Consider the following 16,518-nt stretch of genomic DNA (forward strand, 5'->3'; position numbering starts at 1 on the left):
GCAACACAATGCTACAGTAACCGAGACAGTGTGGTACTGGTTTAAGGACATTTAGATAATGGAACAGAACTGAGAGTTCAGAAATATACCCTTACAATTATGGTCAACTGATTTTTGACTAATGTACCAAGGAAATTAAATGAAGAAAGAATAGTCTTTTCAACAAATGGTACTGGGAAAAGTAAAAGAATGAACTTCTACCTCATAACAAATATAAACATTAACTAAAAATTATTCAAAGGCCTAAATCTAAGAACTGAAACCATCATAAAGCTTACAGAAGAAAATACAGGTATAAATATGTGACCTTGAATTAAGCAACTGAATTTCCTTGATGACACTTAAAGCAACAAGCAATAAAAGAAAAGAAAAACACAACTGGGCATCAACAAAATTAAAATGCTTGCCCTTCAAAGAACACCATCAAGAAAGTAGTAAGGGGGCCAGCACTGTGGTATAATGGGTAAAGCTAACACTTGCAGTGGCAGCACCCCCTATGGGTGCCAGTTCGAGTCCCAGCTGCTCCACTTGCTATCCAGCTCTCTGCTATAGCCTGGGAAAGCAGTAGAAGATGGCCCAAGTCCTAGGGCCCCACCCAAGTGGGAGACCTGGAAGAACTCCTGGCTCCTGGCTTTGGATTGGCTTAGCTCCGGCTGCTGTGGCCATTTGGGGCGTGAACCAGTGGATGGAAGATCAATTATCTATCCCTCTCTCTGCCTCTCTGTAACTCTGCCTTTCAAATCAATAAAAAGAAAGAAAGGGGGGGGGGAGGGAGAGAGGGAGAGAGGGGGAGAGAGAGAGAGAGAGAAAGAGAGAGAAAGAAAGAAAGAAAGAAAGAAAGAAAGAAAGAAAGAAAGAAAGAAAGAAAGAAGGAAGGAAGGAAGGAAGGAAGGAAGGAAGGAAGGAAGGAAGGAAGGAAGGAAGGAAGGAAGGAAAGAAAGAAAGAAAGAAAGAAAGAAAGAAAGAAAGAAAGAAAGAAAGAAAGAAAGAAAGAAAAGAGAAGAGAAGAGAAGAGAAGAGAAGAGAAAAAAGAAAAAAGAGAGAGAGAAAGAAAGAGACAGAAAGGAAGGAAGGGGAGGGGAGGGGAGAGAGGGAGGACAGGACAGGACAGGAAGGAAGGAAGGAAGGAAGGCAGGCAGGCAGGCAGACAGACAAGACAGACAACAGAGGCAGTCATTTGGCACAGTAGTTAAGACGCCAATTAGGAGATGGGAAGCATTGTGGTATGGTGGGTTAAGCCACTGCCTGCAATGCCGGCATCCCACACGAGTGTAGGTTGGAGTCCTGGTTGCTCCACTTCCAATTCAGCTCCCTGCTAAAGTGCCTTGGAAAGCAGCAGCAGATGGCCCAAGTGCTTGAGCTCCTGCCATCCATGTGAGAGACCCGCCGAAGCTCCTGGCTTTGGCCTGGTCCAGCCCTGCCTTTTATACCCTTTTGGGAAGTGAATCACAAAATGGAAGATTTCTGTCTCTTCCTCTCTCTATAACTCTGCCTTTTTTAAAAAATAATTTAAAAAAATAAAAATAATAAAGATGACACTTGGGATGCCTGCATCCCATGTGAATGCCTGGGTTCAAGTGCTAGCTCCATATCCAATTCCAGCTTCTGCTGATGCACACCATGGGTGGCAGTGGGTGATGGCCCAAGTAATTGAGTTACTGTTACCCATGTGAGAAGCCTGGATTCAGTTTCCAGTTCCTAGTTTCAGTCTGGCCCAGACCTGGCTGTTGTAGGCATTTGGGAAGCAAAACAGTAGACAGATGACCTCTCACAGTCTGTCTTTCAAATAAATAAAAAAGAAATGCATATTTGTTAAAGGTACATGGAAAAATGGAATTAAAAGATAAGTTTGGGCCAAGTGTTTGGCATAGTAAAGATGCTGCTTCGGATACCGACATTCCATTTGGGAGTGCCTGGTTCAAGTCCCAAATACTCCACTTCTGGTCCAGCTTAAGTACCTTTGTCCCTGCCACCTTCATGGGAGATCCAGATGGAGTTCGTTCCAGGCTCCTGGCTTCAGCCTGGCCCAACCCTGGTTGCTGTGAGCATTTGGGGAGTGAAACGGCAGATGAAAGATCTCTGTCTCCTTTTTTAAATAAAATGAAAATTATAAATAATTCTTTTTAAAAAAAAGTTAAGTTTAGGGGTGGGTATTGTGGTACAGCAAGTTAAGCTGCTGCTTGGGATGCTCACATCCTGTATCAGAGTGCCTGGACTCAAGTCCCACCTCTGTTTCTGGTCCAGCTTCCTGCAAATGCACCTGGGAGGCAGCAGATGATGATGATAACTCAAGCACTGAGTCCCTGCAGCCCATGTAAGAGACCTCGATGGAGTTCCTGGCTCCTGCCTTCGGCCTGGTTCAGCCCTGGGCATTTGGGGAGTGAACCTGCATTTAGAGAGATGGAAAATCTCTCTGTTGCTCTGCCTTTCAAATAAATAAAAATAAACATTTTTTTTTAAAAGGGTAAATTTTTTCTTTTAAAAAATGTGTTAAGATAAATCATAGAAAAAGGAGAAATAACTGCAAATCATATATATCTAGTAAGGGTCTAGTATCTAGAGTACATAAAGAATTTTGACAGTTCAGGAAAAAGGAATAACGCTATATAAAAATGAGCAGGGGTCAATGTTGTAGAACAGCAGGTTAAGCCACCCTGCAATGCCAGCATCCCATATGAGAATGCTGTTGTGAGTCCCAGCTACTCTGCTTCTGATCCAGCTTCCTGCTAATGTGCCTGGGAAACAGCAGAAAATGGCACAAGTACGTGGGCCCCTGCAACCCAAGGGGGAGACCCAGGTGGAGTTCCTGGCTCTTGGCTTGGCTCAGCCCTGGCTATTGTGAGAATGTGGAGAATAAACCAGTTGATGGATGCTATCTCTCTCTTTGTACCTCTCCCTCTCTCACTCTGCCTTTCAAATAAATAAATCAATCTTTTTAGGATAATCCTTTTTAAAAAGGCAACAAAATGTGATAAAATATATGTAAATCACCTATAAGGTAGGGATTAACTCAGAATACATAAAAAATTCAGTATTCAGTAGCAAAATGATCCAATTAAATAATGGGCAAAAGAATTGACTAGACCAGTCTCCAATGAGTACATGAAAGGATGCTCAGCATTACTAGCCACCAGAAAAACGTAAATCAAAACCACTTCACACTCACTAGGATGGCTATTATCAAACAAAAGGGAAATAAGTATTAGCAAAGAGGTGGAAACAGTGGAAGCCTTCATCCAAGTGTTATTCACAACAGCCAAGAGGTGGAGGCAATCCAACTGTCATCAACAGGAGAATAAATATCAACAGGTAAATAAAATATGTATATGCACACAATAAAATATTCTTCACCTTTAAATGAAGAAGAAAAAATTCAGTTAACAGATACATGCTACCATTTGGGTGAACCATGAAAACAAAGAAGATAAACACACACACACACACAAATATTGCATCATTCCACATCCACAGGGTATCTACAATAAACAAATTGATTGAGATAATGGGGAGCCATGGTTTAGTGGGTACAAAGTTTCTTTATAGGATGATGAGTAAGTTCTGGAAAGGGATAAAAGTGATGATTGTACAACACTGTCAATGCATTTAATGCCACTGAACTGTACACTAAAAAATAAAATGGCATATTTACATTATATATAGTTTACCATGACAAAAAGAAATATAAAAAATTTGTAATTGTTGATATGTTAGGAAAAAATAGAGATAAGCACTAACAAAGGAAAACCTTGTACATTGCTTAAGGGGAATATACAATGGTATAGCCACTTTCGAAAACAATTTGGTAGTTCTTCAAAAAGATAACAAGGAAAACTGGACATTCACATGCAAAAGAATACAACTGGATCCTTATCTTATACTTTATGCAAAATTAACTTAAATGGAATAATAGATTAAATATAAGCTACAAAACTATAAAACTTGCAGGAGAAAACAGAAAAAAAACTTCATGACTTTGGATTTGGCAATTTCTGGGATATGATACCACAGAAAACAAAAGCAAAAATGGACAAACTGAACATCAATCAACAGAGTTAAAAAGCAGCAATTAACCACAATGGGAGTAAATATTTGCAAATCATATACCTGATAAGAGGGTAACATCCAGTATACAGAAAGAACTCCTACAATCGAGGATGTGAATAGATATTTCTCCAAAGATGATAAACAAATGGCCAAGAAGCCTATGAAAAAATGTTTAAGGTCACTAATAATCAGAGAAAAGCAAACCAAGACCACAATGAAGGGGTCGGTATTTGATGCAGCAGTTAAGATACTGCTTAAACACCTGTACCCCATATTGGCACGCTTGGGCTCATATCCTGGCTCCACTTCAGATTCCACTTTCCTGCTAATGTACATCTGGGAGGCAGCAGATACTCAAGTACCTGAGTCAGGCTCAAAGTACTTGAATCCCTGCCACCCACAGAGGAGATGTGGATTGAGATCTAGGCTCCTGGCGTTGGCCTGGCTGTTATGGGTATCTGGGGAATAAACTAGGATATGGAAGATCTCTTTATCTGCCTTTCAAATAACTAAAAAAGAAAAATTTTTTGAGAAAGCTCAATAAGGCACCATCTCACAGTCATCTGAATGGCTACTACAGAACAAAAAAGAAGGAAAGTAACACATGTTCACAAAGATGCAGAGAAGGAAACTTGCACACTGTGGGACTGTAAAACAGTCTAACAACTATGGAAAACAGCAAGGAGAGCATTCAAAAAATTTAAAATGCAACTTCGGAAGCCAGCGCTGTGGCACAGTAGGTACGCTGTTGCTTGCAATCCAAACCAGTGTTGGTTTGAGCCCTGGCTGCTCCACTTACCAATCCAAATCTCTGCTAGTGTGCCTGGGAAAGCCGATGGCCCAATATCTTGGGCCCTGTGACCCAAGTAGGAGACCCAGATGGAGTTCCAGGCTCCTGACTTTGGCCCGGCCAGCTCTAGTCATTGAAGTCATTTGGGGAGTGAACCAGTGATGGAAGATTGATCTCTATCTGTAACTCTGCCTTTCAAATAAATAAATCTTAATATGTATATATATATGTGTGTGTGTGTATATATATATATATATAACTACCATAAGAGTCAGCAACCCCACGTTTACCATCTACCAAGAGATGAATGGATAAACAAAATGCGCTAATATTCACATAACGAAATACTTTTCTGCTTTTAAAGGAAGGAAACTTTATAGCATACTACATCACGAATGAACCTTAAAAAGAACTAAGTGAAAGATCATAAAAGGCCACAAGTGGGGCTGGTGCTGTGGCGTACTAGGCTAAGCCTCTGCCTGTGGCACTGGCACCCCATATGGGCACTGGTTCATGTCCTGGCTGCTCCTCTTCTGATCCAGCTCTCTGCTAGTGGCCTGGGAAAGCAGTGGAAGATGGCCCAAGTGCTTGGGACCCTGCACCCGTGTGGGAGACCCAGAAGCAGCTCCTGGCTCCTGGTTTCAGCCTGGTCCAGCTCTGGCTGTTGTGGCCATTTAGGGAATGAATCAGCAGATGGAAGACCTTTCTCTCTGTCTCTCCCTCTCTTTGTCTGTAACTCTGCCTCTTAAATAAATAAATAAATCTTAAAAAAAAAAAAGGCCACATGTGACTCCATGTGTTTGAAATGTCCAGAATAGGCAAATTCACAAAGAAAAGTAAGTAGATTTGTGATTGTCAAAGGCTAAAACGGGAGTGGGAACAAGAAGTGACAGCTAATGGGTATAGTTTCTTTTTAGAATATAAAGATGCTTTGAAATTAGATAATTATAGTTGCACAACCTTGTATAAAAAATAAAAACCTGAATTGTATAGTACTTAAGGGTGAATTTTATAAGTGAATTATTTCACACACACACACAAAGAATGTTGCACCAGCATTGTGGTGTAGCAGGTAATGCCACCACCTACACTGGCATCCCATATGTGTGTCTGTTCGAGTCCTGGCTGCTTCACTTCTAATCCCGCTCCCTGATAATGGCCTGAGAAAAGCAGAAGATGGCCCAAGTGCTTGGGCACCTGCTACCCACATGGGAGACCTGGAAGAAGCTCCTGGGTCCTGCCTGGCCTAGTCCTAGCCATCTGGGGAGTATAACCATAGAACAGAAGACCTCTCTTTCTATCCCTCTCTCTCCCCTTTTCTCTGTGTAACTCTTTCAAATAAATAATATTTAAAAAAAAGGAGGGGGGGGTGGGTTGGCGCTATGGCATGGCAGAAGGGGCCACCACCTGCAGTGCTGGCATCCCATGTGGGCGTCCGTTTAAGTCCCGGCTACTCCACTTCTGACCCAGCTCTATGCTATGCCCTGGGAAAGCAGTAGAAGATGGCCCAAGTGTTTGGGCCCCTGCAACCACACGGGAGACCCAGAAGAGGTTCCTGGCTTTGGATCAGCGCAGCACTGGCTGATGTGGCTATTGGGGAATGAGCCATCAGATGGAAGACCTCTCTCTCTGCCTCTGCCTCACTATGGCTCTGCCTTTCAGACAAATAAATCAATCTTAAAAAATTTTTTTAAAAAAGAATGCTGCACCAATTCAGGAATAGACTGTACCTCAGTCTATGCTCATCCTTGGTCCAAAGAAGGCAGTACAATCTCTTTTTCTGTTTCCCTAAAAAGGACTCAGCATTCCACTTGGAGCCCAGTAGCTAAGCACAGAATCCCCTCTGCTTCTTTCCCCCTCCTCTGTCTGGAGGGGCTGTCATGCTGACCTAGATCTGGCCAGTCCCAACACTGACAAGTATGCCCATCCACAGCAGCCAGAGAACTGAGCTCAAGGAGTCCCTACCTCAGACTCCCTGGGAACCAGGCAGGTTAGGGATCAACCTGATGGTCTCACACAATTTTCACTGAGATGGACAGAAAGATCCAAAGTAATATAGGTAAATGGAAAGATTGGAGCACATTCACCATACGGGAGGCAAAGGCCCTTAAATAATTGTTGACCACAAAATGGAGTAACTATTTCTCTGTACTCTCCCTACAGTTGAGAATGTCTAACCTTCCCTGTGAGTAAACTTCAGCAAACAATTTGACCTTCCTTCCTTCCTTTCTTTCTTTCTTTTTTGAAGATTTATTTATTTATTTGAAAGTCAGAGTTACACAGAGAGAGGAAAAGCAGAGAGAGGCGGGGGGGAGGTCTTTCATCTGATGGTTCACTTCCTAATTGGCCGTAATGGCCAGAGCTGCACCAATCCGAAGCCAGGAGCCAGGAGCTTCCTCCGGGTCTCCTATGTGGGTGCAGGGGCCCAAGGACCTGGGCCATCCTCCACTGCTTTGCTAGGCCACAGCAGAGAGCTGGCGGGAAGTGGAACAGCTGGGTCTTAAACCAGCATCCATATGGGATGCCGGCGCTTCAGGCCAGGGCGCTAAACCACTGAGCCACAGCACTGGCCCCAGGAGAACATTTCGACTGGTGTACAACTTCTTTTAAGACAACTTTACAACACAAAATTTTAAATGCACACTCTTTGATCAAGTAATTCTATTTTCAGTAACATCCTAAAAATATATTTGCACAAGTGTACAAAGCTCTACATATAAGAATACTCATTGCAGTATTGTCTATAGAAGCAAAAGTCTAAAAACAACCTACATATCCACTAATAGAAGACTTGTTAAATAATATTCATCCACACAGACTACTACAATGCCACAAAAAATAACAGACCTGGAGTGCTGGCAATTTTTACTTCTTGATTTGAATGCTGGCTACAAGTATGTGGCTCAATTTGTGAAAATAGGTTAACTTGCACATTTGACATGTACACATTCTTCTACATTATACTTCAATAAAATATGAAAGATTTTAACAGACCTATGTCTACTGATACAGAGATTTCTTTAAATCCTCTAAGTAAAAAAAAAACAAAAAAACACACACACAAGGTGTAGAAGACCATTTGTGTGTTAAGCCACAAACAGGTAAAAATGTCTTTTTATACACATAAATGCTTCACAAGGACACATAAACAACTACAGTGGCAATAGTTATGGGAAAGGAAATGGTGAACTGGAAGCTTAAGGAAACAAAGACTTATTTTTCATCTTTTGTATCATTTACCATTACTCAAACTTGTTATTTTGCATATTTATTCATCTCAAAATGACTAAATCTAAATTGGCTGTCCAAAAGAGCTCCCTTTCTTCCCTAGGAGCCTGTCTGCTGCCTTGAACAATCTGTTGCAATCTGGGCTGTGAATCAGCACCCAGATACTTGGGATGCGGGAGGCAGCGTGGTTTACCAGAAAGATAATTAGTGGTTTGTTATAATAGAAAGTGAAAGGACATAATAAAAAGATTATTATTTGAACTACAAAGCAGTTGTGATTCTCACCTCCAACTTTTTCTAGCTGTGTGATCTGTTATTTAACTTCTCTAAGCCTCAGTTAGCCTATCTGAAAAATGGAGACACTACTAACATGACTCTCATGAGGATTAATAACAATAACATATATATACATTTAAAGCACCTAGCATAGTATTTGATGCTTCAGTGGCATTCAAATAGTACTTTTGCTATTCTTCTCCAGAATAAGTTGTCTGAAGACCAGGAAGCCAAGTTACAGAAAAACAGTGACGGATTAAAAGGTCAAGATGAGCTGGAGCACTGAAGGAAACACTGCCTCACCAACAGTACCAGGAATGGGGAAGGAGACCCCCGTATAGGAAGACAGCTCAAAACCACGGAAAGATATAAGGAGAGAGAAAGCTGAAACCAAAGAATAAGCCTAGTGGAAACAGAACAGCAAAGGAAAAAGAACAGACTTGAGAAGTTGGGGCAACAGGGTCAAGGGTCTAAGGTGTAACAGGCCTAAACACTAAAGCCGGCAAACAATACAGACTCACAGAGGCATCGGGGCAGTCTCCTTGAGCTCTCTCCCCCCATCTTCCTCTTCCCTGTCCTCTCTTAGGTTAGGAACAATAACATAGCTTGTTCTTTCCCCTTCCTTTACTTGAATCCCAGTATGGTAAAGTCAGCAGTCTGCTAAACTAACATTGACATCTGGCGAGCAGCTCAGCCCTGAAAGACAGAAAGGCAGGAGCAAATACTCTCCTTACAGGCTGCCTGGGGACCTCCTGGACAGGCTTAAAAGCCCTCCAGAACTAAGCAACAGAACAGGAAATTTGCTGAAATGTCAAATCACCAGGGGCTAGTCTAACTGAAGAATTCTACCTTGCACTGAAATTTAGGGAGATATTTTTATGTAACAATTGATGAAAAAAAAAATCCCAAAACCAACCAAACAAAAATATGATTAAAACCAGTTCTTTAGGGGCCAACGCTGTGGCATAGTAGGTTAAACCTCCGCCTGCAGTGCCGGCATCCCATATGGGAGCTGGTCGAGTTCCAGCTGCTCCACTTCCCATCTAGCTCCCTGCTAATTGCCTGGGAAAGCAGTGGAAGATGGCCCAATGGGCTCCTGCACCTATGTGGGAGACCCAGAAGAAGCTCCTGGCTTCTGGTTTTATACCAGCATGGCTCCAGCCATTATAGCCATTTGGGGAGTGAACCAGCAGATGGTCCACTCCCCAAATAAAACCTGTCTCTTCCTGTTACTCTGCCTCTCAAATAAATAAATATTTTTTTAAAAAAAAGTTCTCTAACATATGTTTAAAAAGTGACTCCCAAGGAAAAGCTGAAATAACAGAACATGAAAAACTAGGAACTCCAGTTCGAGCATCAGCCATCAGGAAGGAGGTTTTTTAACCTGTACCATTGGACTCCACCTTAACAATAAAATAAATTGTAGGTATCCCTTACAATCTGAACTATTCTTATCCAAACCTAGGAACCAAAAGAGACAGGATAAATGTGAGATACTTCTATCTGAAAACCCAGGAACCAAAAACATCTTATAAAACACTTTGCTGCCTGAGCTTAGCAATATCCAAAATCTTGACCTCAAAATTCAGGAGCGTTGTATTCAGAGGCAAGGAATCTTTATGTTAAGTGTTTGGTGTAACAATAAGAAATTTTTTGGGGGCCACCATTGTGGTATAGCGAGTAAAGCCATTGCCTGCGCCACCAGCATCCCATATGGGCGTTGCTTCATGTCCCAGATGCTCATTCCAATCTAGCTCCCTGTTGATGGCCTGGAAAAGCAGGGAAGATGGTCCAAGTATTTGGGCCCCTGCCATCCATGTGGGAGATCCAGATGAAGCTCTTGGCTTTGGCCTGGCTCAGTCCTAGCTGTTGGAGCCATTTAGGGGGTGAACCAGTGGATGAAAGAGTTTTCTGGTTCCTCCTCACTCTCTGTAACTCTGCCTTTCAAATAAATAAATAAATAAATCTTAAAAAGCAAGCAAGCAAGTAAGCAAGCTTTTAACCCACCAGTGTCTCCATGCTCCATTGTCCAGGTATGAATACTACATAGCAAAGCAGCATGCTGGTCTCACAGAGCTTTGATCTCTCTAAGCCAGAACTTGCCAAATGCAAAAGAAAAAAAAAAATTAACAGAACAACTATTATCCAAGGAAAGAAAGTGGGACAGAGTGACATCTGTCACCCCAGGAATCTATCCTCAATTAAAACCAGGAGCTGAGCCAACCTCACTGAGGATCAGTCTAAGAGAAGCAATTGGAGAGCTAAGCAAGGCAAGCTGGACTAATAGGCGCCTCCAAAAGGAGACAAGGTATTAACAAAAGCATCTGTTTACTCTTGAGAATCTGTTTCTAATTAATTGATCATCAAGCGTCACTAACAGATGTTACAAAGCTAAAATCACTGCTACAATAAATTATTCCTTATTAAGAGAAATCTGAGGTGACACCAAATAGCTCAAAGAGCACTTCCTTTAGTTCTTAAAAGTCATGGAGACAACCCAACAATAGCAATACATCATCAGTGAACCATTCATATTTACATTCAAAGCACTTTACATCCATGTTGCTAGTTAGATCACAAGATCTCTCCCTCCACTGCTAAGCCTAACATGCTAAATGACTTATGTGATTTAAAAAGGAAAAAGCATAGAGAATTCTGACTTTCAATTACCTCTGAATATGAACTTCTTTCAAAACATTTTTTTAAAAGATTTATTTATGTATTTGAAAGGCAGAGTTACAAAGAGGCAGAAGCAGAGAGAGGTCCTCCATCCACTGGTTCACTCCTCAAATGGCCACAATGGCCACAGCTGGGCCAATCCAAAGCCAGGAGCTAAGAGCTTCTTCCAGGTCTCCCACGTGGGTACAGGGACCCAAGCACTCGGGCCATCCTCCACTGCCTTCCCAGGTCATAGCAGAGAGCTGGATTGGAAGTGGAGCACCTGGGACTCCAACCAGTGCCCATATGGGATGCCAGCACTGCAGGCAGCAGTTTTACCTGCTTCGTCACAGTGCCGGCCTCATAAACTTCTTTGAATAAACTATTTTCAGGCACGAGAAAAAGTGTTAAATTCTTATTCCAGATTTCTTCATATATTAAATGGTATAATATCTTTACCACTATAAAAAAAAATTGAGGTACCATCTAATTGTGAAATGCTTTGAAAACACTGAATGAAATCAAAACTTTGCTACTTTAAGAAATGCTAGCGCTGTGGCATAGTGGGTAAAGCCAGCATCCCATATAGGCGCCAGTTCAAGTTTTGGCTGCTCTACTTCCAATCTAGCTCCCTGTTAATGTGTCTGGGAAAGCAGTGAAAGATGGCTCAAGTACCTGGGCCCCTGCACCCACGTGGAAGACCCAGAAGAAGCTCCTGGCTTAGGATTGGCCCAGCTCTGGCCGTTGAGGCCATTTTGGGAGTGAACCAGTGGGTGGAAGATTTCTCTCTGTAACCCTGCCTTTCAAATAAATAATAATATATCTTTTTTTAAAAAAAGGAAAAATGCTGTTAATTTTCATTACTTCCAGAAAATAAGCACACAAAACATATTAATCTCGGTGGAAACAGATGTGCTACCATAGCACTATCTTTGAAGCCATCACATATTATTAAGACCTCACTGACTATTCAATTCTAGTCTTAGGTATGGCAACACATTTTGATAAATCTCAGCCACTTGGTTCAAGACCCACACTCACCCACTCAACAGAGTTTAATCGAATGGTTTTACTAAGGGCAGGTATGTGCTAAGTGCTACAACATGATGGAAAATCTCATCACTGTCCCCAAGACATCCCCTCCAAGTTGCTACATGTAAAAGGAATGCTGTGTTATAAATTATAAAAATTTTAATGAGTGTAGAAAAGAAAGCACTTCCTGGAGGAACCAATGTCTGAACCATAATCCTGAAGGCTGAATCTGGATCCATTAAGTTCAGAAAAATTAGGTCTTCCTAATTTCTCCATTTAGGTAAGCAGAGAAAATTAAGAGTATGAACAAACCTAATCATACTTGAGAAAAAGCAGTATTTTGTGGTCTCTGGAAATACTTTTCTCCCATATACACAATTGTTACAGAAACTGCAAATCCATTTGCCAAAAATCCTCAAATAACTAAGTCTATAAAATACTGCACAAGAGTTTCCTTGAAAAGCTAGATCTGTCTTTTCACAAAAATTTTGAAAAACGAAAAATGATCCTGGTATCATGCATAGCACGCGTCCATTTAAAGAGGGTTTTACCAACAGCACAGTGGAATAGAGGACGCTGCTCCAGGATGAGGCAGACCTGGATTCTGAATCTCAGCTCTACTTCTTACAGCAGTTTGACCTCAAAAAGTTCTTTCTCTCAAAGTCCATTTCCTTACGTGTAAAAGGGGAGACAACGACCCCATTCGCAAACCTGTGACCTAGGGAGACAATGGGAATAAAGTACCCTGGATACAGAAAGTACTAAATGTTTCCTTTTGTAACAGTTACTTGTAAGCTTTATCACAAGCTGAAAGTCTATAAGAAACTCGTCATTTGACTAGTATCACACTGTATCAAAATTAGAAAGTAGCTGCCCCAGTGCATAGTGTAAACCTTTGTGCTATGTTATTTCTCATACTATTACACTAGCCTAAAGGTACAGAGACTCTTTGCCTTCTAAACCACTGGTGATGGTGGTACAAAAGCCATTCCCTGTGACATACTGTACCTTTTGGTTTGATTTCTCTTCCCTTGAATGGCTAAAACGTGTAAGCTAACACAAACCTGTCACAGTCCGCTGGCCATCACTTAGGTTATTCCACCACTTGTTAATCTAAAACAGAAGGAAAATTGCACATCATCGTGTGAGAAATGCTTTCAGGTTAGGAAAATGAAACTACAGAAAGGAAATGCTTCTGTATAAAAGTCATACTTCTTATCTGTAAAAATCACTGGTGCCCAACAGAGATCATGAACGTGCGGCAGAACGGCAAAGGCATGCATTTTATCGTCGGACAGCCTACATCCCCTGCCTAGATCCACTGATCAGCTCCAGAACCTCAGACAAATTCCATCTAAATTTCAGTTCCCTGCTCTATGCAGCAGGATAACGATGGCTAGCAGCACTGCTGTGAGGACTAGCAACTAGCACCTAGCCACACTCTCACATACACATAGGTACACAGGTGATTATTCATGAAGGTCCTATTGAGCTTTAAAATCCTGTGGCTATTTTGTATTAAAATTGCTATTATATTCCAATATAATACCAGTACTAAAGTTTAGAAAAAGGGAGAGAATCCTCATTTTTCAGGGACTCCCCTGAAGTTTTTAATGGATAAAATATGCCTAGAATCTGCTTCACAATGATGCAGTAGTGGCAAGGAACAGAAAGGGAAATAGATGAAAAATGAAACTGGCAATGCATTGGTAACCACCAAAATTGGAGGGGAACAGTTCATTATACTGTTTTCTTTGTACCTTCCTCATCTGAAATTTTCCATGAGTCAAGTTCTTAGACTAAAAAAAATTCTAATTATGAAATAGAACCACACTTGTTATAGGAAAAAGATTCAAGGTAAAAAATATGCACATAGATCAATACATATCTGATTTGACCTCTCTAATTATAATTAAACTGTATATGAGCTCTCAGCTTTATTTACTGCATATGCAGTGGTCTGAAAGGGGTTCCTAGGACTACAATTTTCTGTGTATTTTGTACATCCATATGAACTGTTTCATTTGTTCTTTAATGGACAGGGATTTTATTTATCATAATAACCTAACATTTAAGTCTATAATAAATAAATGTATCTTTAGATGAAGATTATGTATATCATTTGTGCTATTTATCACCATTTTAAAGAAGTATTTGGGTATTAAAAATTCATAGTGCAGAAATGTGCTGGAAACCTGTAGCTTTTTACAGATCCAAGATTATGAGATAAGTTGGTTTTGCTATCTATTTACTATCTTACTATCTTTATTTTTACCTAATAAAAATCTCCAGCAAGTTTCACCTGCAACCACTGTTCTTCTGGCAGAAAACTTCTGCAAAAACAAACAGGGCTCATGTTTGTTGAATATGTCATGGGGAAACGAAGAGAAATGAATCCTCCTCACTTAGGGGAACCTCAAGCTACCACAAGTGAAAAGAAAATCCAAGGCATCCTTCTGAGGCTGGCTAGCCAGAATTACATTGATCCTAGGAAGGGAGAAAGCAAGGACATCAATGCTTTCTCCAAGCTGGAAAGTAAACATGTAACAAAACAAAGGGGCTTGAAAACCAAACAGACATGAAACCACCTATTAACCTCTGGCCTCAGGGCTCATTAAGTACTGGCAAGTAAAATATTTCTATGTGCTATCTAAAAGGAAATTTTCTAAAAATCAATTGAGAGAAAAGAGGGCCATCAATCTGTATATGAAGTAATAAAAAGCTCTAAATGCTCCGTGTATGTACCTTTTCCTGATATCCCTGAGTACAGTTAGAAACAACAGTGAGTATTTACCAGAGATAAGTCAACATGTCACTGGGATGCTTCTTAACATCCACTTGGCAAACACATATTCTGACACACTCCTGTGACTCAATACATACCCTAAAGCATCCCTAAAGTGACGCAAGCACAACAGTGGACCTTAAACTTTAGTAGGGCTAGGATGTGCCCCAACATAAAAATGTTTAAAACTATCTGCGGTGATTTTTGATGCACAAGAGTAGAGGGACAACATTCTTGGAATACCATCAAGTACCACACAGCCAGACATACAAAATAGTAATACTTACTCTGATGAAAGGACTGTAAAAAAAGAGCATTAAGAGCGTTGATTTTGCATCTACTGATCAAATGTTGCCGTTAACTGAAAACACCTCATACAGTGATTAGGAGAGGCTGGGAAGGAAGGGTAGGACAGAGGGGAGATGGAGCGAGGCTGGGTAAGGGTACCAGACACAGTCACACAGAAGTAACAAGTTCTAGTGTTCCACAGCACAGTGGGGTGACTGTAGTTCACAATAATGTATTATATACAACAAAGAATTGGAAGAGAGGGGATGGCAGGCTCCAAACAAAGACAGAATGGAAATGTGAATTGCCTGATCTGATCTGTTTACACTGTATATCTGGGTTGAAATATTGTACTGTACTCCATAAAAATATGCATCACATTAAATATTTTTTAAAAATTAAAAACATGATAAACATACCAATAACCAAACTTCAAAAACTGACTGACTGGAATAAAGAGAGTAATATTTATCTTTACCTCCTTTCTGAAGTCTCCTTCTTTTTGTGGCCTTATGCTATCCAACCAATCAGCTTTTAAACCATCAAAATAACTCTGGACCCTGGATTTCAGTGATTCATACTGCCAAATAGCAGCTGATCCAAATGCACAGCCTGTAAACTACATAAAATTAGGCATGTTACAAGATAAATTTAAAGGGGAAATAAATCTCTCTATATATTTCTAAGGACAGTATTTTCACTGCTTTTTACAAACAGGAGGAACACCTGGCATCATGAAACATATAAGGGTGAAACGAACATCTTATTATTTCCCATTTTATTAACTTCACCTACCTTGGGGCCTATTTCCAGCAACAAATCTTCAAATAAAATTCAAAATACCAACTTAGTATCACTTGAAATGCTATACCAAATATAAAGCTCCTAAGTTTCTTTTCCAGGGCTTATGTAACCGAGCTAGATTCTAAAAGCAGTTATTCAAGAAGTAGATATTTGGCCTAGTAGTTAAAACACCTGCCTCAGGGGCCAGCGCTGTGGCGTAGCAGGTAAAGCCACCACCTGCAGTGCCAGCATCCCATATGGGTGCCAGTTCAAGTCCTGGCTGCTCCACTTCCGATCCAGCCCTCTGCTACAGCCTGGGAAAGCAGTGGAAGTGGATGGAGGATGGAGGACCGAGGACCGAGGACCTCTCCCCTCTCCCCTTCTCCCCTCCTCCTTCCTCTCTGTAACTCTGCCTTTCAAATAAATAAATCTTCTAAAAAAACAAAACAAAACAAAACAAAAAAAAACACACACCTGCATCCCCAATCAGGGTATCTAAGTTTGACACCCAGAGCTCCAGCTCCTGATTATAGCTTCCTTTCTAAAAACAAAGATTTATTTATTTTGAAAGTCAGAGCTACAGAGAAAAAAGAGACAGACAGACAGATCTTCCATCTGGTGGCTCAGAAGCAGA

The 16,518-nt window shown here is 40.9% G+C and overlaps 1 protein-coding gene across 1 annotated transcript in view; it reads right to left on the reverse strand.

Annotated features, from left to right (window-relative positions):
- PARL (presenilin associated rhomboid like) overlaps positions 1 to 16,518 on the reverse strand; it is a 49,572-nt gene that overhangs the window by 22,279 nt on the left and 10,775 nt on the right. The window contains exons 3-4 of the mRNA XM_062210458.1: positions 15,580 to 15,720; positions 13,093 to 13,141 (exon numbers count right to left, since the gene is read on the reverse strand). Coding sequence (XP_062066442.1) covers positions 13,093 to 13,141; positions 15,580 to 15,720 — 190 coding nt within the window. The remainder of the gene's footprint in view (positions 1 to 13,092; positions 13,142 to 15,579; positions 15,721 to 16,518) is intronic.

Source organism: Lepus europaeus, chromosome 2 (genome assembly GCF_033115175.1).
Source record: "Lepus europaeus isolate LE1 chromosome 2, mLepTim1.pri, whole genome shotgun sequence".
NCBI lineage: Eukaryota > Metazoa > Chordata > Mammalia > Lagomorpha > Leporidae > Lepus > Lepus europaeus.